Genomic DNA, 24,951 nt, shown 5'->3' with positions numbered 1-24,951 from the left:
ACGTAAGTCATACTCCTGTTGGAACAAGTTAAAAATTGGTGGAGTGTAGACTTGAGAAAGTTGTTGAAGCATAGATGAACTCTTCAAAATCAACCTTGGAAACTTCTGTCGTGAGTTAAAATCACTCTTCAATTCATTATACTGTTTTTCCACAACAACTTGTTCAAAAGTTTTAAAAAATTTATTGATATTCATATCAGGTTTTGTGCACTTTTTTATAAATGAATTGATGCTTTCACTGAGTTGTGTGCTTCTCATACTAAGAGTCTTCGAGTTTTTCATATGACATGCTGCCCACTTCTCTTTTAAATTATAAATCGACATCAACCATGTATTATCAACTGCATTGTGCTTTTCTAATAATGCTTTCCAAGATTCCTCAAACATTGTTTCTTCCTCACAATGATACATGCACCAATTAAACTTACTCAAGAAACGAGAGTTATCCTTCATTAAGTTCCCAAGATGTTTCACTGCATTTTTATTAATATGAAATGTACATAGACTATGCTTTACATTTGGCATTACCTCTTCTAATGCTCGTGCCATTGCATCATCTTGATCAGTAAATACAGTAAATGGCATTTTATTCTTATGTGCCTGTAAAAAGGTTTCAAAAAGCCATTTAAAAGACTCAATGGTCTCATCATATAATAAAGCTGCACCAAATATCACAACTTCTCTGTAATGATTAAAACTTGAGAAAATGGCAAGTGGTCTGTTTTCACGATTTGTTGAATATGTTGTATCAAATGAAATGACATCCCCAAAACAAACATAATCTATCAACATACATGCATCAGCCCAGAAAACATTCGTTATTTGTTCATGAGAATCCATTTGATAAGCATGAAAAAAAGAAGGATTTTCTGTTAATTGTTGTTGAAAATAACGAAGTAGACACCCAGCTTCACCATATTCCAATTCTCGTTGCCTTCTTGATCTTAGATAACTCTTTACATCATTTTGGGTATACCCCAAATTAACCTTCCCTCCTGCATATTTACTCATTAAATTAAAAGATGCTTTTGGCATAATTCCAACATCTTCAGCAGCATTCAAAGCATAGGCTTGTGATTTTGGTAATTTCCTTTGTGATGCTAACATGTGAACTGTTTCTCCGGGTTCTAAAGGATGATTATGGTCCAAAAAAAGTTCACTAACTTTATATTTTCCATTCACTTTTTTAACTATCATTCTTACTTCACACATTGTTCTTGTTTCTTGCCGAGGCTTCCTAATTTTAAAATCTCTCTTGTCCGTCTTTCTAACTCCCTCTTTTGAACAAACATACTTGTAATAGTTAATAGAATTATCTTTCTTGCTTCTGTTAACATTTTGTTTTCTAACATCAAATCCTATTCTTCCACCATAGCGAACCCAATATTGGTGTGCCTCTTCTAGACTATCAAATTCAAGACCAAGTATAGGAGTTACGTCACTTGTATCCATCACTCAAAGCTACAACACATAAAAACATTAAATAAATAAAAGTGATGGGTAAACAATAGATACAATTAACTAATAAAAAAAAAAGGAATGGCCGAAGGGAACCATATGAGATAAATATTTACATACATAACCTATTTGAAACTACTTTATCTATTTCTTTGGTATGAATAATTTTTTTTATTATTATAAAAACAAATGAAGGGGCAATTAAAAGGAAAGTATACTGGAAGCATCTCAAATCTGGACGTTTTGATATATTTTGGAATGATCACACCAAAGAATAACATACTCCAAGAAAATGACGTACTTGATGTTCTTGAAATATTTGGACGAAGGTGATGTGAAAAGGGTGGACCGTTGAAAACGGAATAGCAGCGATCGCCGAGAGATACAATCCAAGCTTCAGAAAGAGAAAACGGAATAGCAGCATACCAGGGTTCGGTTAGCGGCGGGAGATAACGCTTTCCCTCTTCCCTATTTTCATATCCATGAATTTGCGTGCGCAATGCGAGTGAAAGAGGAAACCCACGTCCGAAGGCAAAACACATAGTTGTGTTAAAGTGTGTGTTGTGTTTTTGGCCGTAGATGAAATAAACGGTTACGATTAGAGAAGAGGATGATAAGAGGATGGTAAAGAATAGGAGACGTTCCGCGCCGAAATCCGGAGGAAATCAGAAAGAGACCGAGAGAAAACGTAAGAGGCAGAGAGAAGTGCGTCACCGGCGAAGTGGTGATCGGAGGGGAGAATTTTACATGCAATAGTGTTTTCTGACTGAGGTAAGACCGACTAACACTCTCCTACCTTAATTTCTTTCGTTTTCTGCGTCTCGAAGGAAATGATGATAGATTAAAGATGTGGCTTATCAAAGAAAGCTATGAATCGAATGAAATATTGGAGGGCGGATGTAGTTAGAAGCTCAAACAAGTGAATGGTAGTGTTGCATGTGCTGTTGGGTTATGTTATTGATGATTCCAAAGCTTAATCTTCCAGCCCCTGTTCTGCTTTATGGCGCCTAACCCTATGGAATTTAAATGGGTGAAGTTTGCCGAATTGAAGGAGGTAGAGTGAAGTCCAAATAGATTATACAGGGGTTTGCATGTCACTTTCTCCTTCAATTTTGTGTAACTCGTGACTGATCTGCGAAGATAATTTTATTGCTCTTCTTCTCTGGTTCTTAGTGTCCGAAACAGGGGTAATGGTTCAAAGAGATGATGTGGGTTTAATGAGAAAATGAAGAGCATAAATGGGGGGTGTGTGTGTGTGTGTTTATATACATATATATATGAACGAAGCTTGGGTGTGTGAGGATGGGGAATAAAATTGAAACACACACACATATATATGGATGGTTGATTGTGACACAAAATACTGAAGTTAGAATTAGAAACTGATTGTAATTAATTTGTTGGATTTTACCCGGATGTTAAAAGAATATTTTATGACTCAGGAATTGGAAGAGGATGGTTAAACTGAAGTTGTGAAGCTTGAAGTTTGCTGTTTCATTGGGTTATGGCGTTAGGTTCCATGAAAGATAGTGAAAGAAAACTTAAACATTAAAAATAATTGAGGAACAAATATGGATAAAAACGTGTGTGTGTGTGTGTGAGAACTTAGATTTTAGTGGTTGTAAGACTATTCAAATGTCTTGTTTAATACTTGCCCATGTAAAATATTTCCCCAACTATCTAAGCCATGTTTGAATACAATAATGGCTGGTTTGAAACCTAAGAGGGAAGCTAGAAAATTCACAGATTTAATGAAGATTGATGTTAAGCAATGAGGCAAGAGTTTGCTCCAATCTTGAAGTTTGGACGAGGTGAGTAGAGAGAGAACTGATTGAATTGTTAAAGATTAATCCCTAGAAGTTGCTGATTATTAATAATAGTATTAGCATATAGTTCATATAAATTAGATATCATTGTAGGTAAAGTTGTTGATGGTAAGATTATAAAATTTGACGCTATTGAATAATGGTATTATGCTGTCAAAATCTGAAAGAATGGAATATACATATCTATGGTTTTTTATGAGTGTGATGATGGTGGATGTTTGGATTGTTGGAATGTTAATCCTAAAGCTATAAATGCTTTATTCTTTGAGGTCTGCACATAGAATAAATAGTGATTTTATTATATAAATTATAGTTGAAAATTTTAGAGTGAAGATTGATTATATTAAGTTTTAAAGGATAGACTTGAAGTGATGTCTTGAAGTTAGGAATAATTTCCATATTATGAAAGGTAGAGGAGTTGATTTAAAATTTATTGTTGAGATTGCTTGAGGTTACCAACTGATAAATAGAAATTTTAAATGATTAGAGGATATGCTGGCATAGATTAAAGTCTGTATAAGAGGATTATGAGGCTATGGGGGAATATATGCATGTGGGAGGTTGAGTGTTAAGGGAATTGAAAGTCTGGAAGTTTTAATATGGAAGTAAATCTGAAAGCTATTTAGAAAGTTACAAGAAGGATAGTTTGAATTAATGTCGAAGATTAAAAGTGCGTTTGAGGATTCAAAATTGATAGATAGATTAATAGTGATGGAGTTGGAAAAAGATGAACTTCAAATTAAATATACTTTGGGTCTTGTCCAATTTTGAGTGCTAAGCTTGTATATATGGAGTTAGATAATAGATTAGAAGGCTGTATTAATAACCATCATGGAAAGTTAACGGTCATGCTATTTATTTACAAAAATACTACCGTCTTTTTTTCACGGTGTTTTTTTTTTAACCGTTGTGTTTCCTCGACATTATGTCTTTTTTGTAGTATTGTCAATCCAAAAAATTAATCCAAATTTAATTGAAAGGTCGTATGGAGTTAAAGAGATTAATAATAGTCAAGTAGTTATGAAATATGAATGAGTATTTTCCAAACTACAATAAGTTAGGAGTTAATATAATATATAAAAATAATATTTTTGACAAAGATGATCGGTTACTAAGAAAAGTAACTATATGAGTTAAGATAAAGGAGATAACCCTCCAAAGAGAATAGTTTGAATAAGAAAAATTATATTAACTATTAAGTAAGGATATAAATTAAAGAAAATTGGCATTTAAGAAAGTTATTTAGTTATAAATTATATTGGATCAAGCATTAACCTACCCTTACTAACATAATAGATTTTGGATATTTGCAAAAGCCCAAGAAGGAAGCTAAAAGAAAGGAAGAAAGTAAGGTTTAATTTCGAAGCGGATAGCTCAGGTAGCAGTTCTTTCTTATCTTACACTTGCGTATGATCGCTGCATATCCATTTGTGCCTATTACTTATTTAAAGCATAAGAACATGTAATCCTTAATTATTTACATGGATTATTTGGCGGTGATCATGTGTAGTTGATTGACATAGGGCATTATCTGCCAATTATCTGCGTATTATTTCTTCAGCTTGTCTATCTGTCATTAAGCATAAATGTTTAACTGCATTAGCCTGCAAGATTATGTTCCATTTTGGCTTATTTTGTACGCTTTATGTAATCTGTATTTGTGTTTGCTGGAAATTACTACTACAGGGATTTTTCAGAATCTCACCCTGCCTTCCATGATACACAGCAAAGGCGAGTAACTCTAAAGGAAAGAAGATTGCAAGAGAAGAACGTGGGCAGTTATAAAGAGCAAGAATGCCTGCTCGTTATTTTGCACTTATATAGTAGCTTATTTTATTAGCGAAGTTAATTATACTGTTATATATATATCATCACACTAGTAACCAATACTTACTTTGTGTAGATATTCTCTTGTACCCTCTATTAGGAGGTCCGCATAAACCAAGCACAAGTAAGTGTTATCGACCGAGATGGCTTTGGTATAGCTATATATTTATGCTCATTACTAACTTTTGGTCCCTATTTCTACCTGTGGATAGTGACCAGTTAGTTAATTAAGACTTTAGGTCTCTTATTAAGCTGCGTAAGAATATGTTTGATTGTAGGTCATTGGTCAGGTTTTCAAAAGTTTTGAATTTCTTTAATAGCAAAGTCCAATGTTATTTGTAGGTTCAATCTTGCATTGGAATTCTATTTTCAAATGGTTCATCCTTTAAATAAAAAAAAAAATTTACCCCATTTTTCCTAGGATAGAAACCTGGCTTAGTGATTTATAGACATTAGCATGTCCTTATTAGTATATAAAAATTAGGTGCTGCAAACTGCATTTCATTATTCGTGCTTTTCTTTTAATTCAATATCTATACTTCCATTTTTTGTGCAATTAACTAATGAGAACTTTAACACGTATTGATCATGCAGATCTCTCTCGTAGTCATTATATTACATAGATCCCCAAAATGTCAACATTGCCAAGTGACTTCAAACAAAGCGCAACACCAGTCGACTTGGATCCTCTTGTGTGGTTGCAATGTCCTTCACTTTAGTCACCAAGGCCGAATGAGGAATCAGGTGAATGAGTACAAAAGCTCTTCTTTTTCTCTGTGTCATTTGGACCAAGAGCTGTAAAAAATTTCAAAAAAAAAGATTATCGTAGCAATGTGTTAACATAGGTTCGGTCACACACAGAAAAAGGACTCAGCATTTTCTGTAAGTAAATTTTTAAGTTCAATTTAATGTTGTAAATGGAAAAATCAAATGTTCAGGAAATCACATTAGTGATTGAATTTTGTCAAGAAGTCTAAAAAATAGGCATATTTACTTAATTAAATTTAAGTAATTTACATAATCAAAATAAAACTTTTGAGATTCTTCAAATGGAGCTTTGCTTCTTAATTAAAATTTCATGCGTAGGATTTCTTTCTTTCTTTACTAGTAGCTTAGTGCATCATAATGAAGTTTTCGCTTTGGCTAGTTGCTTTTCATTATTGTAACCAATACATTATAAACATGTAAATCTCCTCATCCTCAAGATGCATTTAAGAATAATTGAGCATAACTTTTTTGAGAAGGTTATATCACTCAAAAATCCTATCTCATATACACGGGCATCAACAAACAAACACCCTATGCTAATCTCTCAAATACATACATACATATACATACTTATATCTGCGCCTGTAGTTATGTATACGTGCATGAGCCTATAATGCCATTTTGGTGGATAAACTTAATTTGCTTCGACAATTTAATTCTTTTTTTTTTTTTTGCGAAAAAAAGTTTAAGCAAGGGATTTGGCTTATCTACAAGCTAAGGGCAGGGAAACTAGCCAGTCACACACAACCTAATTGCCTGTGGGTCACATATACTTATTTGGGCTATCAGTTTGCCAAGGTTATTGGTTGGGGTGGAGCATTAACCATAGGGGAATTAGCTCCAAATTACATGCTTTACCTAGTTGTCAATATGCCTCCCCAAGAGCTACAACAATCTCAAGAATCCAACTCCCTTCCTTTGATGAGAGTGTTCGACACTTTGACTGTGAACTCATGGTATGATGTGTATTCTTTTTAATTTCAGCAACCCATATAACCACTAAAAAAAGTTCTTTTGTGCTTAATGAGACAAAGCTCATATGATATATTTACTTCGTATTGTAAAAAATTATTTAAAATAAGTTAATAATCACATCTGTATGCACTCATCTTGATGCTTGCATGATTACATGGTGTGGATAACAGGAGAGGAAAGAGATACATGGAAGGATGACTTGTGCCATGCCATATGTGTTAACAAGTGGACTAATGTGAAAGCAATTGTGGATCCAAACCCTAATGCCTTGACTGCAGAAATTGATGATAAAGGCAGAATAACACTTCGTGTGGCAACAATGTTTGGGCATGTCACCATAGTGGAGGAGCTGCTCAAATTACTGCCTCCAGAATTCCTTCTAACTCCTGATTTGTTCGGCGATACAGCACTTGTATTAGCTAGTCGGTTTACTGGAATAACTGAAGTTGCAAAATGCCTAATAAACAAGAATAGCCACATACTTTGCATTCCAAAAAAGTATGGTAATCTCCCTGTTACAGTGGCTTTTGCAGGTGGTTACCAAGGGATGGGGCGTTATCTTTATTCTGTCAGTCTATTAGGATGCCTCACAAACCATTAGGGTTCTCGGCTTTTTCATTGTTGTTTCCATGCACAATGTTTCGGTATTGTTATCTAGTATTGTACTACCTCCATCCTAAATATAAGATATAGTTTGTAGTGCATGTTATTTCTTGTTATTTGTCTCCATGTTTTTTATGCTCTTGTCAATTCATCATGGCATGACTATATAAATATGTGTAGATATTGCTTTGAATTTGCTTCAACAATGTGAAGAATTGCTTTTTGTGCCTGCTGATGATGAAGACAACCTTGAACACCACTATTGTTCACCCAAGTGAGCTTATTTTCTGGAAACGGTGAATTTATAACTGTCAGTATCTGTGTGCTTAGCTAGTTATATAAATTTATTGAGCTAGATATCTTACAAAAATATTATTAGGAGAATATATAGGAACAATATATAAATTTGTAGGCATTAAAACGTGTAACTTTTACATTGCCTTTTAAAGTAATATTAATTAACAGGGATAAAAGATTTGGCCTTAATTTATAGGGTTGGCTTACTACTAAGGCTCATCACCTTCACCGATAGTTTTGTTGGTATGGATGCTAACTTCCGCATATCTCTTCAAAGAATTGGTTGCTTGTTCAAGCTTACTCTTAATTCTCATAAGTTAAATTAAACTAAAGAAAAGATCCATGTGTGATCAATGTCGGAGTTAAGAAAGTACAAGAGCTAAAGCTGCTGCATGCAAAAGCTGCTGCATGCACAAGCAGATGACCTTCTTCACTTAGTCTGTAAGAATGCGAGGAAAGCAAGCCAAAAAAGTTATAGATGAGGCTTTATGTCTTGCAGCTAGGAGGGAATGTTGATTTTGTGCTTCAAGTATCAAATGCAATCCCAGGGATTTTCCTCCGTAAAACGATGGTTTTGTGTTTCAATAAAGCTCTTGATTATCAGCAAGCTAATGTTTTCCTCCGTAAAATGATGGCCTTGGCTTCAAGCATGGCCTGGTAACAATGAGACCCGATAATGATCCTAGACATACCTTGATGCATAAGGTGGCTATAAAGGCTCCTAATCACATTCTTAATCGCATCTATGCACCTTACTGCAAATGCAGAGAGAATTGCAATGGTTTAAGGTTAGAGAAAGATGTTTATTAATCTTTGAGCCATATTCTCTTTATAACATTGAATCTATTATAATCAAGTGCATAAAGTAATCAACTAAATACAGTTTGTCTGAAAGCATATATGAGAATGTTCCCCTAAGAGTTTCGCTTTCTTTTGAGGCATGTTGGGTGTTGTAGAATCATTCAAAGACATCACAAAGTAAATCTCATGAGGCCAGGCTTTGAATCAACGTTCCAGTTTCTTTGCTGATCATTTTCTCCCAAACTAGGTGCAATATTAATCTGGTTTTGATAAGAACGTGAAAGGAAATACTTCATTATTTTTCTCCCAAGCTGGATATAGTAGTAGTCTGGTTTTGATAAGAAGGTGAAATGCAATAATACCTTTTGAAACAAATGTAGGAGGTGGAGAGTTTAACGCCTCCAAGCTTTAGGGTATTTCAAAACAAGGATGGCATGACAGCTGGAGAATTATTCAGAGAAACTCACAAAGAGTTAATGAAGGAAGGAAAGAAATGGATAAAAGATACAGTATACTCATGCTTAGTTGTCAGCGCCATAATTGTCACAACTATGTTTGCAGGAGCTTTTACTATTCCAGGAGGAAATGATGAAAATATTGGATACCCATTATTCATCAAACAACCATATTTTAAGGTTTTCATCTTCTCAACCATATTATCACTTCTCTCTTCTTCAACTTCTGTTTTAATATTTCTAGCAATCCTAACCTCTCAATACTCAGAGGAAAAGTTCCTTAAGTCCTTGCCTGCAAAGTTATTCTTGGGTCTTTTCTTTCTTTTCATCTCTATTGTAAGCATGATAATAGCCTTTCTGTCTACCATTCATCTCATGCTAAAACACACAAACTACTCATGGTGTCTCCTTCCCATTGTTATATTTGCAAGTGTTCCCATCCCCCTTGTGCTGTCACAATTCCCTCTTCTCCTTCACGTGTTTCGTTTCTACGTGTGGGAATATCTATGACAGGAAAGTCAAGCCTTGGCCATGAGATGGATTTGCAATTGATGTGCCGCTTTGTTCTTCTATTATTGGAATAACTGCGGTTGATGTTTCTTATCAATCATGTTCACACGATCTTTAATAAGAAAAGAAGCTGTGGCAGTTGCAAATATTATTATGACATGCAACATTATTGAAGCTCTTAGAATGGTTCAAAGCTTCATTTATCAAATAGTATATGTCAAGAGAATTTCTTCTGATAGGAAGAAAATTGACATACAGAGACTTCATTTCAACTTTATTGGGACCCCAAGATAACCCTGTAATGCTGTAACAGCATCATTTCAACTTTCGATCTTTATGGCCTAAACCTGTAGTTTCAGTATAAGCCCGACGACTGAACAAAATGGAAATAAGGACCAAGTTTTGCCAAACTGCTAGGGAGGGTAAAGGTGTAAAGCGTAACTACATGCGTGTCAAAAGTGATTATGTCTATTATATAACAACAACATAGAATTCATTAACTAACTTTCCCTTGTTTTATTTTTTATCATCCTCCACTTAACGAAAGAAAATCACACTCCCAGCATACTTATGAAGAGCCGAATACATAACATCAAGCTTAAGTAAGATTTAAGAAGATTTAGTGTTAATACACCTTTATATCTCTCTCTGGTTTAACCCATGCAGAGTATCTTAAAGGATGGGTTATGAGATAAGAAAGTTCAATCTTCTATACTGACGTACTACTGGAAAAAGGAGTGAGAATATTCTCCCAATCCTAAATATAAGACTCATTTTTTAGTATAAATTAGTACATTATAAAATAACCCTTATATTAAAACCCAAGGAATAATAATTTATGAAGTTTAATTAATTATTTATATATTAATATCTCGAATTTCAATGGATATCTTTTCATGGTACCTTTGATCTTCTTACCCCTGGGCTAGGCTCAACGGTGAAGCTGTACACAACTACATATACATACGTGTGCCACATTGAGGTTGAACCCCTGACCGTTTCTCGGAGTTCTCTCTTTTTTTTGTTTTTTTTTTGGCAGGGGGCCCGGGGGGGCGGTGGAACAATTTGTACATGTCAGAAGGTTGAAATTCAGATTTGTACCATTGAATACGAATAAATATTATGTCCCGAAAACACAAGATATCGACGGGCAAGCCAACATACACGACATTTGTTTTGTTAATAAAAGCACAGCATATCATTAGATCTCAAAGATAATACTCTTCCGGTCCTTAATATAAGACCTAATTGTTAAGTTGGTTTTGGTCCTAAATATAAGACCCATTTATCATATTTTTTAATTTTCTCTAAATTACCCCTATAGATACTCCCTCAATCATAATCAAGTAGAAGAGGAAGATGGGGTATTAAGAAAGATGATTATAGTATTTTAAGAAAAACGTGTCATATTTCTTATAATTAACTAACTTACCTAACTTCCTTAATCTAATCAAATTAGTTAAATGGGTCTTATATTAAGGATTGGAGGAGTACAAAGATATAGAAATTGGTCTCCATGTAGCGGGATGACTTTGCTAAAGAGTTAGCCAAAAAAAAAAAAGGGTTCTACATGAGTATGGTCAATCACAACCTCTCCATCCTATGAACAATGTAATATCCTAAATTTTAAAACTAGGAATTAATAATATGTTTAGAAGGCCTAAAAAATTAGTTATATATGGTCTCAAGAAAATAATTACTCAATAAAACCATATTTTGAGCAAGAAATTCAAAAAAATCAAGAGAGGAATAATTATTAAAAATATATAAAGGCCTAGAATAAACTAAGGAAAATTATAGATAATTATTTCAGGAAACAATGGAGTTTATTTCCTCAAAAAAGGTAGAGATAATGTAAAAGTTAATTTCCTAAATTAAATGTTTATTTTGTTTTGAGAAATTCAAAAAAATAGTTAAAGCTTAATTTTTAAATTTGAAATTTTAAGAAAGTTATTTCATGGGCTAAGGAAGCTAAATAACAAAGAAAATTCTTATGAAGTGCTGAAGATTAAATTTTGGAAATCATCTAAAATCATGGTAATTTATGAAAGGGGAAGAATTGAGATTAAAGTTATGACAGAAGGGTAAAATAGTCTTTTGCCTTTGCTTTCCCCACAAATTTTACGTGTCTTTGCCCCTCAATGCCATCGGCCATCTCATTCCCAAATCCTTCCCTTCGCATCACGTTGTCTGCCTACCTCTCCCGCCTCCAGCCATCTCATCCTCCTCCGCTCCTCCTCTTCCTCACCACGTCCCATTTACTTCTTGTGCGGCAAAATCCTCAACTCCTTCACGAACACGGTGCTTGCTAAGGAAGCCAGGAAAGCATTATAAATTGGTGGGGAGGGATCGAAGGTTTGAGGGTGAGACGACACAGAGGAAGCTTTCGGGAAGTATCTGGACAGGATGCAAGTGTGTTTTCAAACTAAGGTAGGTCCCTAAGCTTTCTCGCATCTCTTATTCCTTCGATTAGATAATTTCAGTTAGGAGGGGGTGATTAGATTCTAGCTCTGAGTGAGGGAAAACAATGATTAAGGGTTCAAAACTATAACCAAAGGCAGATCAAGTTAATATTTGGTGTTGCATATTATTGATTAGCTCTGTTTTGTGATCTTCGAATCTGAGGATTGCTGCTTTGAATTGGATGCATCCGATTCTCTAAAATTAAGACAATGGAAATGAAATTGGCTTAGTATGATATAGAATCGGTGATTTATGGTTGACGCCTAATATGCGACTGCAGGGTGACTATTTGGCATAGGAATGTTCAAATAATGGTATATAAGTTATAAAAATGCAAGATGCTGTCGCTGCTGGCATCAGTTTAGGTGGAGGCTAACACACACACACACACACACACACAGTCTTTGTTGCTTGATGAACTCAGTTGATAGATGTGATTTTCAAATCCCATTTCCGTGTTCTGTTATGTGAAGCTTTGAGTACTATGGTGAAAATTGAAATGGAAATCTGAATAATAGAAGAACATGATGATTATATGCATACATATATATGTTGCTGTTGATGCTTGGGGTTTTTGGATTCGAATTTTGAAATTTAAAAGCTGATATATTAATGTTCAAAAGACTATGCAGTGAATCCGAAAATATGTACATGTGTGTGGTGGAAATTTTGAGTTTTGGGGCTGCAAAATTAATTATAATTTTCTGCTTGATATCTCTTTTTGCGAATTTTACTGTTTAATGTCTCTAAATGCTGCATAATTGTTTCAGGTGTGTGCGCTTCGTTTTCATTATATGGCAATATGTAGAAGTGTCAAAATCCTGGGTATTCAATGTTTACAAGTGTTATCGGTTGCAATATATTGGGAGCTAAACGAATTTGAAAATACGGAAGTTTGAAACTGTATAAAAGCTTACTGTTTGAATAAAATTTATGAGTTAGAGTGATATAAGTTGGAGAATTAAGCATGTACAAGTTTTATAGTGCTATATGGTATGAAAAAATCTCACTCCTCTGTTTTGGTCAATGTAACTTGGATGGAAAAGAATTTTGTTGAATTTGAACTTGTTAATATGTTCAGAAGAGGATTTTATAAAGTTGGAAATAATTCTTGAACCCGCAACCTTGTGTTAATGTATATGCATATATGTGGTTGGATTAAAAGCCGATTTGGGCTTTGATGAATTGTCTTTAAGTGCTGAACTATGATGGTGGCTATTTGAATTAGTTTGTTTTAAAACCTATGAGCTCAAAGTTGAAGCTGGAAAATCAGTTTTGAATTTGTATTTGATGCCTTGATAGGTACTCTTACTAGATACTTAAACCATGTTTAGAATTATCGGAATGATGATTAAGTTATAATTGTGAGTTACTGTTTAATATCATTTAGATAAGTGTCTTTGCGATATAAATCTTACTTATAAACATGTAAATGATGATTTAAGGGCTTTAAAAGGTGCGGGTACTGGCTGTTATATGCTCTCCATTTGGTGAATGATACTTTATAATATTGAATCAGATTAAAGATCCTAAAATGCTAATGAAGAATGTGGAAATGTTTGTGGATAAAGGAATATGTGTATATGATGTATGTGTCCATACTGATGTAGGTATCCGTGTGTGTGAAGTGCATAAAGAATAACTTAAAGCCTAGGGGCTGATTTGAAATTGTTTTTAAAATGTCTCTAAAGGTTAGGCTAATGTTCTATATGACTATGTAATTGAAGGGAATTTGAATGATGATTTTGAGTTTGCCTGTTTTGCATTCCTCCGTGCTAATCAATTATTCAAGAAGCATGAAGAGTTAATAATTAAGCTGAATCTTATCCCCTTAACTAAATTCTAGTGGATTAAGAAGTTAAGAGCAGCCTAAGAAAAGGAAAGACTTTAGAGACCCTTAGAATATAAAGATTAAATACAGGAGTTTTTGTATAAGATAATCAACCACTTTGGGAGGAGAGTGTGCCTAAGTAGGGGTCATAGGGAGATTTACTTAGTTATGGGTTAATCATAGCCTGAGTTTTGACTTACCTTGTACATATATGTGTAATGTTAGGATTTGATTTGTGCCACTGTGTTCCAAGAAGAAACCCAAAGCATGGTACCAGCAAGAGAGAGCAAGCGGAAGGTAGCTTTAATCATTATTTTGCATATTTTGTTTTAGTTGCATGTCTACTTGTACCATAATGCTATGGTTAAGCATGAAAACATGTAAATTGCTTTACTAATTATTGCCATGGCCATGTGCATGTATTTCACTGTCCAGTATATGTGCATTTAACAGTTAACTAGTGAGCAGCTGAACAGTTATTCAGTTAATCGGATGGCAGCTGCATAATTATTCAGTTAATCAGATAGCAGCTGTACAGTGATTTAGTTGATCGGATAGCAAGTACACATTTAGTTAATCAGTGGAGCTGCATGGTTATTTAGTTAATTAATTAGTAGCTGTACAGTTACTCAGTTATTCAATTATACAGCTGCATAGTTACTTAGTTGCTCAGATTATACAATTGGATATGTTCAGTTATCCAGTTATGCAGCTACTTAGTTATTCAACAATAGTTATATAAAATTCAGTTAAATGACAATAAATATGTTTCAATTAGTTATTCAGTTTAGTTTAGTTATTTTGTAAAGTCTTGTTCTCCGTGGCTTGTTTTGCATGCTCAATTTTATACCATGCATAATGTATGAAATATGATTATTGTTATTGGGATTTTTTGAATCTCACCCTTATCTTCTATGTGACCATAGGGCCCAAATTGATCCAAAGGGAAAGAGAAGCTGGTGAGAGCACGGCTAAGGTAGAAGAGAAGAATTTAGCTATTTAGTTAATCAACATGAAAAATTAATACATTATGTGTTTATATTCCCTTTCGTGATATTTTATGTGTTTGTATTTTCTTCCTATTTATGAATCATGTAAATTATACTATTATATTTGTATGTACATACATAAGGAGGAGTACTTGGGGGTAGTTTTAATATGGCTGGGGTTCAATATATATTTGTATATATTAATAATATATTTGTGATATGAGTGAATTAGTGCTTATAAGACATGATTGATTATAATTGGAACAAAAAAGCAGAGTTTTCAAAGGTAAGATCTATACAGCTTTGATAAATAGAAATTACTTGCAGGTATTTAAAGATTGAATTTGGCTCTCATTTCATAGCCTAATGCTCTCAGGAATGTAAAGTTATAAATTTAGAATCAAAGTAGATAAAAAGTTTTAAAAATACCACTTTTTTAGTGCAACTCTAAAACATAATTATTAAATTTGCTTTCATCTGGATGTATAGAGTAGGATGTTACAAACAAGCAGACTACTATTATCAATAACATCTATGAAAGGCTGATTATTTTCTTTTGTGCGGGGGCTGAATTGAAAGGCTGATTAACTACTATCACACCCTCTAGTTATCAAATCAATGGCTTCTATACGATTTTTTTTTTTTTTAAAAAAAAAGAGGGGTTTATATTTCTACACCAGACCAGCACAGGTTGAGTACATGTATGCATAATTCCTATCATCCCAGCAACAGCTGGAAGGACTATTTTAAGTTTGCAACTGTAGCACAAATTCATATTCCCTCTGTTCCAAATGACACACTCGCGACCACCATGCCTGTTAGTCCCGTAAACTTATTTATAATTTTCAAATTTAAAAAGTAGTGTGCTTCATTTTATAAGTTTCAACTTGGTAATTGTTTTAACATTTAATGTATTTTTTTTCAATTTTGTCCTTAATTGTTTTTTTTATAATTTTTCTTATCACATTTTTCTACACATTCTCTTTCATCTTTTTTCTTATTTATTATAAGAGTATATTTAGAAATAAAAGTATATTTTTAACCAATTTATTATTTTTAACTATTTTTAACTAATTATTCGTTATGTATGAATTGGTTATTGGAAACTTATAATAAAAGAAGGATGGAGTATTAATTAAGGACCGAACTATCCACTTCGAGTTTTGAAATGGTCGAAATCAGTTGCTGGAGTAGAAGGCACAACTCTCGATTAGGTCCTCGTCCAAACAAGCCCCAGAAAACCTATCATGAGCATCATGATAATCCTGGTTCAAAGTTGCGTCTCAGAGCTCACAACACGCCTGGACACCCAAATACTCCAACGAATTTATCCAGAAAGTATCGACTACTGAATCTTCTCAGTGTAACTCTGAGATGAAAACCGAGGCCACATAGCCGGAGATAGCGAAGTTTTTTTTTTTTTTGGCCATAGGAGAAAAGTCGAATAAGATGCCTTTTATTCGAATTTGAAAATATTTTAACGTTATAAAGTATATTCCAATTTTTAAATAATGTTTTAATAATAAAAAAATCAGCCCTTTACATTCGAAAAATATTATGATAAATAATAATTAAGCAGTAATGAAATTATTTTACTTTTGTGTATTACAGTTATCAAATATATTTACTGACTATTCAAATAATGATTGATATTGTACCAGATAATTAATTTCAATTTATATGCCTAACGGGTTCATATTTCCTCATTACAAAATGAGACAGCTTGCTCCAAAGACAATAACAAAATCTAAAGTGAAAGCTATAACAACTTCAGGAGGAATATATATTTAGAACTTTTTCCTCTCCCCCCCCCCCAACCGGTATTTTTCTTTTTTCTTTTCTTCTTTCCTTTTCCTTTTTTAAGAAATTTGATCTTGTAAACTCGATTTCTCATAGTGACATTTTCTGCCTGTTTCCTGTAAGTTTTTTGTCTCTCGCATTGGCAGATTAATTTTGTGTGACATTTTCTGCTACTTTCTCTTATTTTACTTTAAGTTCTAATTGTTAGATACTTTTTAGTTCCTCTTACCTCTCACGCGATTCGGAGGAAAAAATAAAGTGATAGATGATTCCTTGGAAACAAACGCAAGCAAGCTTACTACACACACACACATGTTCCGTCACTGCAATATTACATTGCTGGTGAGATGGGCTTTTTGTGGAGGTCGAAGAAAGGAATGGTAAGTGCATCTCGTTTGTGTGTGTGTGTGTGTTTATATATATATGTGTGCGCACGCGCGCGCGTATGCATATATGTATATAACAGTTACAGTTTTGGTTCAGATAATAATGTAATTTTATCACAAACGACGGTTAAGTTGAATAGTATGGGACTTTAACACCCATTAAATAACACCTCATGAGTCATAGATAAAGATGATCGATGTGTATATAGTTAGTATTAGCTTTCTCCCAACTAGGGCTCGATCTTGCTTGAATTTGTATTAATTCTTTTTTTTTTAATTAAGCAAAGGTATATATCCTCTTATTGGAGGCCTGTTTGAAGCACTGACTAACTCTTCATTAGACCTAACCCCCATTGATTGAATTTGTATTAATTATGGTTTATTATCAACACAACAACAACGATAATAATAATTGATAGGAGGAGAAATATTGTATATGTTTGTGTGTTCTTGAACGATTAAATATTTGAAATAGTCAAGCTGAATGGAATAAGAAACATGGTGCAAAATGAGTTTTTCCCCCCTCAGATGAAATAAACTAATCACTTATGAAACGCCAAAAAAAAAAAAGAAGAAAAAAAGCTCTGTACTGCCATGTGTCGTGTGTCAGTTTAATATTATATGGTGTGTGTATTGTAGAGTTTGAGTCGAGACATGCTGTTTGTGGGTGTTATGGTAATGCAGCTAATATATATTGTTCATGGTATATCGTGAACCTGGGATGTTTTTTTTTTTTTTTTTGGGTGAAGAAAGCTGGGATGTTTTAAAATATAGTATTGTAAATGTTGGAATCTTACTTTATATCTCTGTGCTAATAATATTTTTAAATTACTTAAGAGCTTTTTTTTTTAAAAAAAAAGAAGTGATTGATGATTCATTGGAAACTAACGCAAGCAAACATTTGTTCCATTTATGCAATATAAATTGCTGGTGGGATGGACTCAATTGTACACGCAAATATATAGCTTCTGTGGAGGCCTAATCAAAGAACAAGTGGTAAATGCATTTCATTCTTGTTATTTTTTCTTTTTTTTTTTAATGCAATCAGGTATATATGGTTTCTTGTTATAAAATAATTAAAATATATGTAAGGATGAATACAAACTAAATATTCAACTTTACAATCTCCCTAAAATTTGGCTATACCTCACCCTCTCACTATATACCACTATGTATTCATTCTATTTATTCCGCAGTTCATATGTCATATACATTATCCAACTCTCAACTTAGTGGAAAGAAGCAGCTATTAAGGTGAATAGTAACTCTTAGGTAAGGAATGGCCTCTTTCGAGATCCAAAAGGTCTCTCTCTCTCTATATATATATATACACACACACACAAATTAGAGGGGAGGTCTGAGTAATTAGCAAACAAGAAGGATATATAATTTGAGTATTTTTTTTCCCCTCAAATTGGCATTAGTAAAGCGATTGATTATAGATGGACGAAAAGGATAAAGTTTGAAGAATTTTACAGTTAACACTGAGTTTTTTGCATATATATGTTGGTGGTGTGATGAACTCAAATGTATGCTTAGTTTTTGTGAAGACTAATCACTGAAATAGACCAAAGGTCGAGTTGGTAAGTGCATCTGATTCCTATATATATATATAGGAGTCATATATGTTTTGGTGTGTATATAGTGATATTTGTGCGACTCATTTAAATTGTTCCAATTTTGGTTTGATGGGTACAAAATAATAATGCAGGGATTAAGCTCACCATATATAGTCACTAGCCAAAATGCCTGTACACATGCCCATGCCTCTAGCTCGGTCTCGGGTGCCAGGTCAGGTCACTATGCAAAAACTTTTTTGCCGTACAAAACTCAATCTTCATGTCATTGAGCCTTTTATTTTTCAGCTGTGAATAGCCAGTGTATGTAAATAATCATCAACTGACCATAGAGAAACGATCTTCTTCTTTTATTTTTATTCATTTGTTTTGTTTTTCATGGAGGGACTGCACGAATGCGCGTATATTGTTTTTATCCGTACTGGTTCTTTTATCAAAATAATTTAACATAATTATCTGTGTTGATCTTGTTTGTTTAAAGCATTTTTCAAGAAAAAATGTAATTTCTTTTTAAAAATACTTTCAAGATTTTGTTTATGTATGTTCTTTTTAAAAGAAGGTATTATTTTCAAATTATGTAATGGAGTGATGGCTGCTCATCTCATAAGTATTTTTCTAAACTTGAACAAACAGACCCTAAACTTTTAAAAATATTTAAATATTAAAAAAACCAGCAGCTTCCAGGGGATATCATTAAATTTAAAAATAATTAAATAATGTATTATTTTTTATGGCTAAAGATATTTTAAAATCTAAAATGACTAAATAATAATAACTTGTTATGATAGTAATCCAATGCAAAATTATGTCTGCTTTTTACAAAATCTTCATATAGTATTTTACGCGTCTTCTATAAGATTTTTATATGGTATATCGCTTTCTATAAAAACCGCTTAATTTTTAAGCTTAAACAATCCATTGTCTCTTTCTGTTTATCCACCCCACTAGACCCTCCATAAAAATATTGCAGCCGATCAAATTTTAAGAAAAGCAAGGAAGATGGCACGGTCGCTCGCTACAACAAAGGAAGAAAGAGAAGATTTGGAACAGCAAATAACAAGGATGATATTAAGAGGAGTGGAGAATTTGGACGTGATCAGAAGAGAGTTAAAAAGACAGATTAGGGCAAAGAGGGAGTTTGAGGAGAAAGAAAAAAGACGGGCGGCAGAGGCGGCGGATGGGGCCGAGGAAGAAGAAGGAATCACAGTTGAGGTGGAGAATGCAGAGGAAAACAGATTGTATAAAGCTATATGTAAAAACAGATGGGAAAGAGCAAAAGCATTGTTAGAGAATAAGCCAAGTGCCTTAACCTCGAAAATTACTGCTTCTGGCAAAACACCATTTCATGTGGCTGCTTTGTTCGGGCATGTCAAAATATTGGAGGAATTGCTGGAATTGTTAGACAACCCAGAATCCCTAGAAACTGTTGATGATGTTGGCAATACTCCACTTTTAATTGCCACCGTCACTGGAAGCATTGAAGTTGCCAAATACCTAGTGGACAAGAATCCCAAGCTGCTTGGCATTCCAAACTCAACCAATGAACTTCCTGCTACACTTGCTCTTCTCATTGGTCATCGTGAAATGGGAAATTATCTTTATTCTCAAACTCCATTGGAATACCTCCAACCTAACGACGATCGCCCTCTTGGTCCTACTCTTCTTCGTTGTTGTTTGGAAACACAATGTTTTGGTACGTACTATTCCCCCGTTGCTTAATATACAAGTTAAAACATGAATTTATAGGGATTAAGACAATTAGTTAAGTTGATTATTTGTAAAAAAATATGTGTTGATTTATTAAAAATACCATCTTTAATCATTGACATTGGAATTTATTTATTAATTAATATGTGCAAATGATATTGATATTTTTGGAAAAAAAATTATAAATTTGGGAGAAAAACTGAACTGAGATCTTAATACTCAAATCATCAAATTAGTTAATACTTTTAAAATTTTTAGACAAACTGAATAAATTTTATTAATCAAAGGAGCTTGTTTAATTAATTAGGAAATATCAAACTAAAATGATATTATACCAATGAAATGGTCTTATGATACTCCCTCTAATTCTTAATACAAGAGCTATACAATTAATTTTCATATATTAAAAAAATTAGTTAAAATAATTATTTGTCATAAATATGTGTTTGTTTTCGTAGAATACTCTTTTTAATTATGTACACTGTCAAGTTTATATTTTGTTTTTGTTTTTACTTTTTGTTCAGTTATTCAGTCGCATAGAGTATTATCTTAATGTAATGGACAAATATTCATTATATTGTGTGAAAACACAGATATTGCTCATCACTTGCTTAGTAAATGCCAAGATTTGCTTTTTGCGTCGGACAACGAGGATTGGAAGCCAATTTTTGGAATCGCAACTATGAATTCTACAATGCCTAGCCCAAGCGAACTTGTCTTTTGGAAACGATGGATCTATGACTGTCAGTATCATCACTACTTAAATATTTTCTAATTAATATCTTCTTTGTTTCTTCTTATACTATTAGATTTACATTTTTGCCTTTGTTTCAATTCGAGGGAGCAGCATTATATGGCGCAATTATTCTAAATATATATCCACAGAATTGCTGGGAATACCATGAAAATCTAATAAAAGATAAAATTTTGCCACTAAACAATAGACTAATTAATAAATTTACTTAAAATAATATTGGCAAAAGGATTCATAAACTATACAATTTTTGTTTTCTTGTTTGATTCCATATATATATATATTTAATGACATTTAGTCTTTTCTCTATTTGTTTGCTGATGTGCTAGATATAGATGCGAATTCAACTCCAAGTTTCCAAAGTGCTTCTTTACCTGTCCATCATAAAGACACAAGGGAAAAGGCACAAGGAAAGCTTATAGGGCCAGCAGGTAGAACAGTATAATGTGTCTGTTTTTTTAATTCAAGGTTTCTTCATCTCTAATTAAATATTCTTTTAGAAAAAGACACGAAACAAAACATTGTTTTATCCTTTTCCTTTCTATAAGCTGAGTTTTTGTTTCTTCCTTCTTCCCTTTTTCTAAGTTGCAGCAGGACCTCGTTTGCTTCGACGGCTCATCTTCTCCGCCTATAATTTTGTAGGTAGGCATATCTCTTCTAACCAATACTCCCTCCGGTCCTTTTGTTACAAGCACCTCTAGCATACTTCATGTATAACATAAACGTATGTGTTGTTTAAAAAGTTTTAAATTTCCCCCTACTATGCCTAAATAGTTATAAAACTTCCTAATTAATAAACCAAACTCCTCCTACTAATGATTTTTATTGAGGATAATATTGATATTTTACGAGAGATAACTAATTTGAACTACATTAATTTTTGTGAAGTTATTATCAGATGTTTATAAAAAGGAAAAGAAGAGGGAGTATATTATTTTATATATACTGATATTGATTCTCATCAACTCAGCTAACAAAAAAGTCGTGTTGCGTATCATTCTAGGAATCAAGAAATTAAAAGAGCTCAAGTTACTGCATGCACAAGCAAATGAAATTGTTCGGCTAGTTTGTAAGAATGCAAGCAAAAGAGATGAAGTGATCACTGTTGCAGATGCGTTATTTCGTGCAGCGAAAGAAGGGAATGTTGAGTTCGTGGTTCAGATATCAAAAGCAAATCCTGAAATTTTGCTCATTGGAGATAACTCATATCGAAACATTTTCTACCATGCCATTGAGCATCGACAAGCTAGGTTTTTCAGCCTCATCCATGGGCTTCGTTTCAAGGACGTTTTTGCTTCAAGCAGAGATAGAAATGGAAATAGCTTGCTACATGCTGCAGCTACCCAAGCTCCTGCTTCCCTTCTTGACCGCATCCGCGGGCCAACATTGCAGATGCAAAGAGAACTGCAGTGGTTTAAGGTTAGGGCAAAAAAGAAACTGTTTTTATCTTTTACAATAATCATATAAACAAGTAAGAGTTGGACTGAGTCCTTTTGCTCTTAGATTTTATTAATTTAATTAAAGAAGTTATTGACATTTGATGAACTTCAATCATATTTTGAACTAGTTGCTGTCCATTTGCATCTAGATTTGCAGAAAATCAAATGAAATTAATTGTTTATTGGAACGGATGCAGGAAGTGGAGAAACTAATACCTACTACTATTAGGAAAGCACGAAACAGTGATGGCATGACGGCGGAAGAATTATTCAAACAAAAACATGAAGGGTTAATGATTCAGGAGAAAATTGGATAAAGGCCACTGCATCTTCTTGTTCTGTTGTTGGAGCCTTAATTGTGACTATTATGTTTACTGCAGCTTTTACAGTGCCGGGAGGAAATGATCAAACTTTTGGGTTCCCATTACTCATCAAACAGTCATTTTTCAAGGTTTTTATATTCTCAACTATATTATCCCTCCTCTTTTCTTCAACTTCGGTTCTAATGTTTCTAGCAATACTTACTTCTCACTATTCTGAACAAAAGTTCCTTAAATCCTTACCAACAAAGTTGAGTTTGGGTCTTTCCTCACTTTTCATATCCATTGTAGGCATGATAGTAGCCTTTCTTTCCACAATTCGTCTCATACTAAAGCATACAAACTACTCGTGGGGTCTCCTCCCTGTTATTATGCTTGCAAGTGTTCCCATATGCCTCTTCGTGCTCTCACAATTCCCTCTTCTTCTTCATTCTGTTTTTGCGACATATGGGAGTATCTTCGACAGGAAAGTTAAGCCGTGGCCATGAATAGCAGTTGTAATTGATGATTTCCCAAGTCTTGTGTTATTTGAATGATTATGATTTGCGGATTTTTCATTAATTTTTGTTGTTGTTGTTTGTTCGTGGGCATGACGCCAGAAAGAAAAGCTAAGCAAGAATATTCATTGAATAATTGTTTATTGCTGAGAAAGAAAGACATATTAAAGACAGATGCAAGAGGGAAAAAAAATTAAAGATTGGCAAAGACAAAAGAATTAAGGGTAGACATTCATGCATCCAACATTCTAATCTTATTTCTCAGATGTATCCAACACCCTGATTTTATTTATGGTATATCCATCATCCTAATGTTATTTGTTTTATTTACATCAAGCATTCTAATTTTTTGGGTGCGTGATGCACTGTAAATAAGATTAGAATGTTAGATGTGCCACAAAATAAAATAAAATAATGGTGTTGAATGCATTATAAATAAGATCAGGATGCATTTTGGAAATAAAATCAAGGTGTTGGATCCACTTTTACCCAAGATTAATTAATTTATCATTTGAACCATTGTTCTCGTTGGACATAATTGAGATGCATCTGAGCTTTGTTATTCAACCAAATCTCCACATCCTTAAGGATTTGGCAAATTAGACATTATTATTTGAATTGCACAATTCATACAAGATCAATGTACGATTAATATGGTAAGAAATACGTCTAAGACTCCATTTCGCGGGCTGCATGCATCAGGAGGCAATGGAATGTCACGCTATATTTAAATTATATGAAAAATTGAAAATGGAAAGGAATACGATCATTTCAACTTGCGTTTGGAGGACAGCATATGATGGTGGACAAAGATTCCGAAGACCCTTAAAAAATTTGCATCACTAAAGCGGTTGCTTATGGATGGAGGAAAGGATAACGTTTCCCGAATTTTATAGGTGACACAGACTTTTTCGCATGTCAGTGTACATCTCATTCAACGTGTTAATATTAAAAAAAATTATTTTTGTTTTTAAAATGCATACTAGGGAAACCACTGGAGCAAACAAAAGAAAGCAGACGCAAGCACAACGTATAAGTTGTTCTAAAAGAAAAAGGGGCTTGGGATGATTCCATGGAAACTAAATCAAGCTCTGTGTGTGTGTGTGTGTGTGTGTGTGTGTGTGTGTGTGTGTGTGTGTGTGTGTGTTGGTGGTGTGTATGTATAGGTTTTTTGAAGACTGATCACTGAAGCAGACCAAAGGTTGGTAAGTGCATTTGATTCTTATTTATATTTTAATTAATGCAATATATATGTAGTAGCATTTTTTGGTGGGTATGTAGTGATGTTTGTTTGCCTTTCTCGGCCTTTTTGGCTAATATAGGGATTGGGCAGATCACAGCCAACAGCCAAAATGACTTTATTATTCGCTCCTGTTAAGATGCCGATGAAGACAAAGTGGTCAGGTGAGGTCACTATAATCTCTGTATGTAATAAAATGGTGAAATAGGATAATAAATAATTATGATCTTATTATATTTTTAGGATGAATCTAACAAGAGGCTTCACCACTATTTCTTTCCAGGAGCGCATTCCATGAATGCTCATCTAATCTAAACCATTTAGATTAATTTTGAATGGTCAAGATTCAATTCAAGTTTTACTTATGCTTTAAATAACTTCTTATTTTAATAAATATAAAATTTAAAATAAAGATAATTTTGTAGCTA

General features: G+C 33.5%; 1 protein-coding gene and 1 long non-coding RNA gene across 2 annotated transcripts; both read left to right on the top strand.

The window, feature by feature from the left end:
• Positions 1–11,683: 11,683 nt before the first annotated feature.
• Positions 11,684–15,067, top strand: LOC114749692 (uncharacterized). Its single transcript, XR_003740576.1, has 3 exons — positions 11,684–11,950; positions 14,040–14,111; positions 14,741–15,067. It is a non-coding gene; the product is annotated as an uncharacterized LOC114749692 (long non-coding RNA).
• A 4,498-nt stretch (positions 15,068–19,565) lies between these two features.
• Positions 19,566–22,783, top strand: LOC114749696 (uncharacterized). The gene is made up of 7 exons (XM_028938237.1): positions 19,566–20,259; positions 20,867–21,016; positions 21,083–21,129; positions 21,326–21,458; positions 21,613–21,669; positions 22,031–22,446; positions 22,664–22,783. Exons 1-7 carry the CDS (start codon positions 19,566–19,568, stop codon positions 22,781–22,783), a joined length of 1,617 nt encoding a protein of 538 aa, XP_028794070.1.
• The last annotated feature ends 2,168 nt before the right edge of the window (positions 22,784–24,951 follow it).

Source organism: Neltuma alba, unplaced genomic scaffold (assembly GCF_004799145.2).
Source record: "Neltuma alba isolate B1F8T4 unplaced genomic scaffold, ASM479914v2 tig00006126_pilon, whole genome shotgun sequence".
NCBI classification, from domain to species: domain Eukaryota; kingdom Viridiplantae; phylum Streptophyta; class Magnoliopsida; order Fabales; family Fabaceae; genus Neltuma; species Neltuma alba.
The sequence above is the reverse complement of the archived record's forward strand: the minus strand, read 5'-3'. Positions and strand labels throughout refer to the sequence as shown.

Coding starts and splice junctions, on each gene's coding strand:
- LOC114749696 (XM_028938237.1), top strand. CDS start 19,566: ATGGCACGGTCGCTCGCTACAACAAAGGAAGAAAGAGAAGATTTGGAA. Junction 20,260..20,866: donor TTTGGAAACACAATGTTTTG/GTACGTACTATT, acceptor GTGAAAACACAG/ATATTGCTCATCACTTGCTT. Junction 21,670..22,030: donor CTCCGCCTATAATTTTGTAG/GTAGGCATATCT, acceptor GTATCATTCTAG/GAATCAAGAAATTAAAAGAG.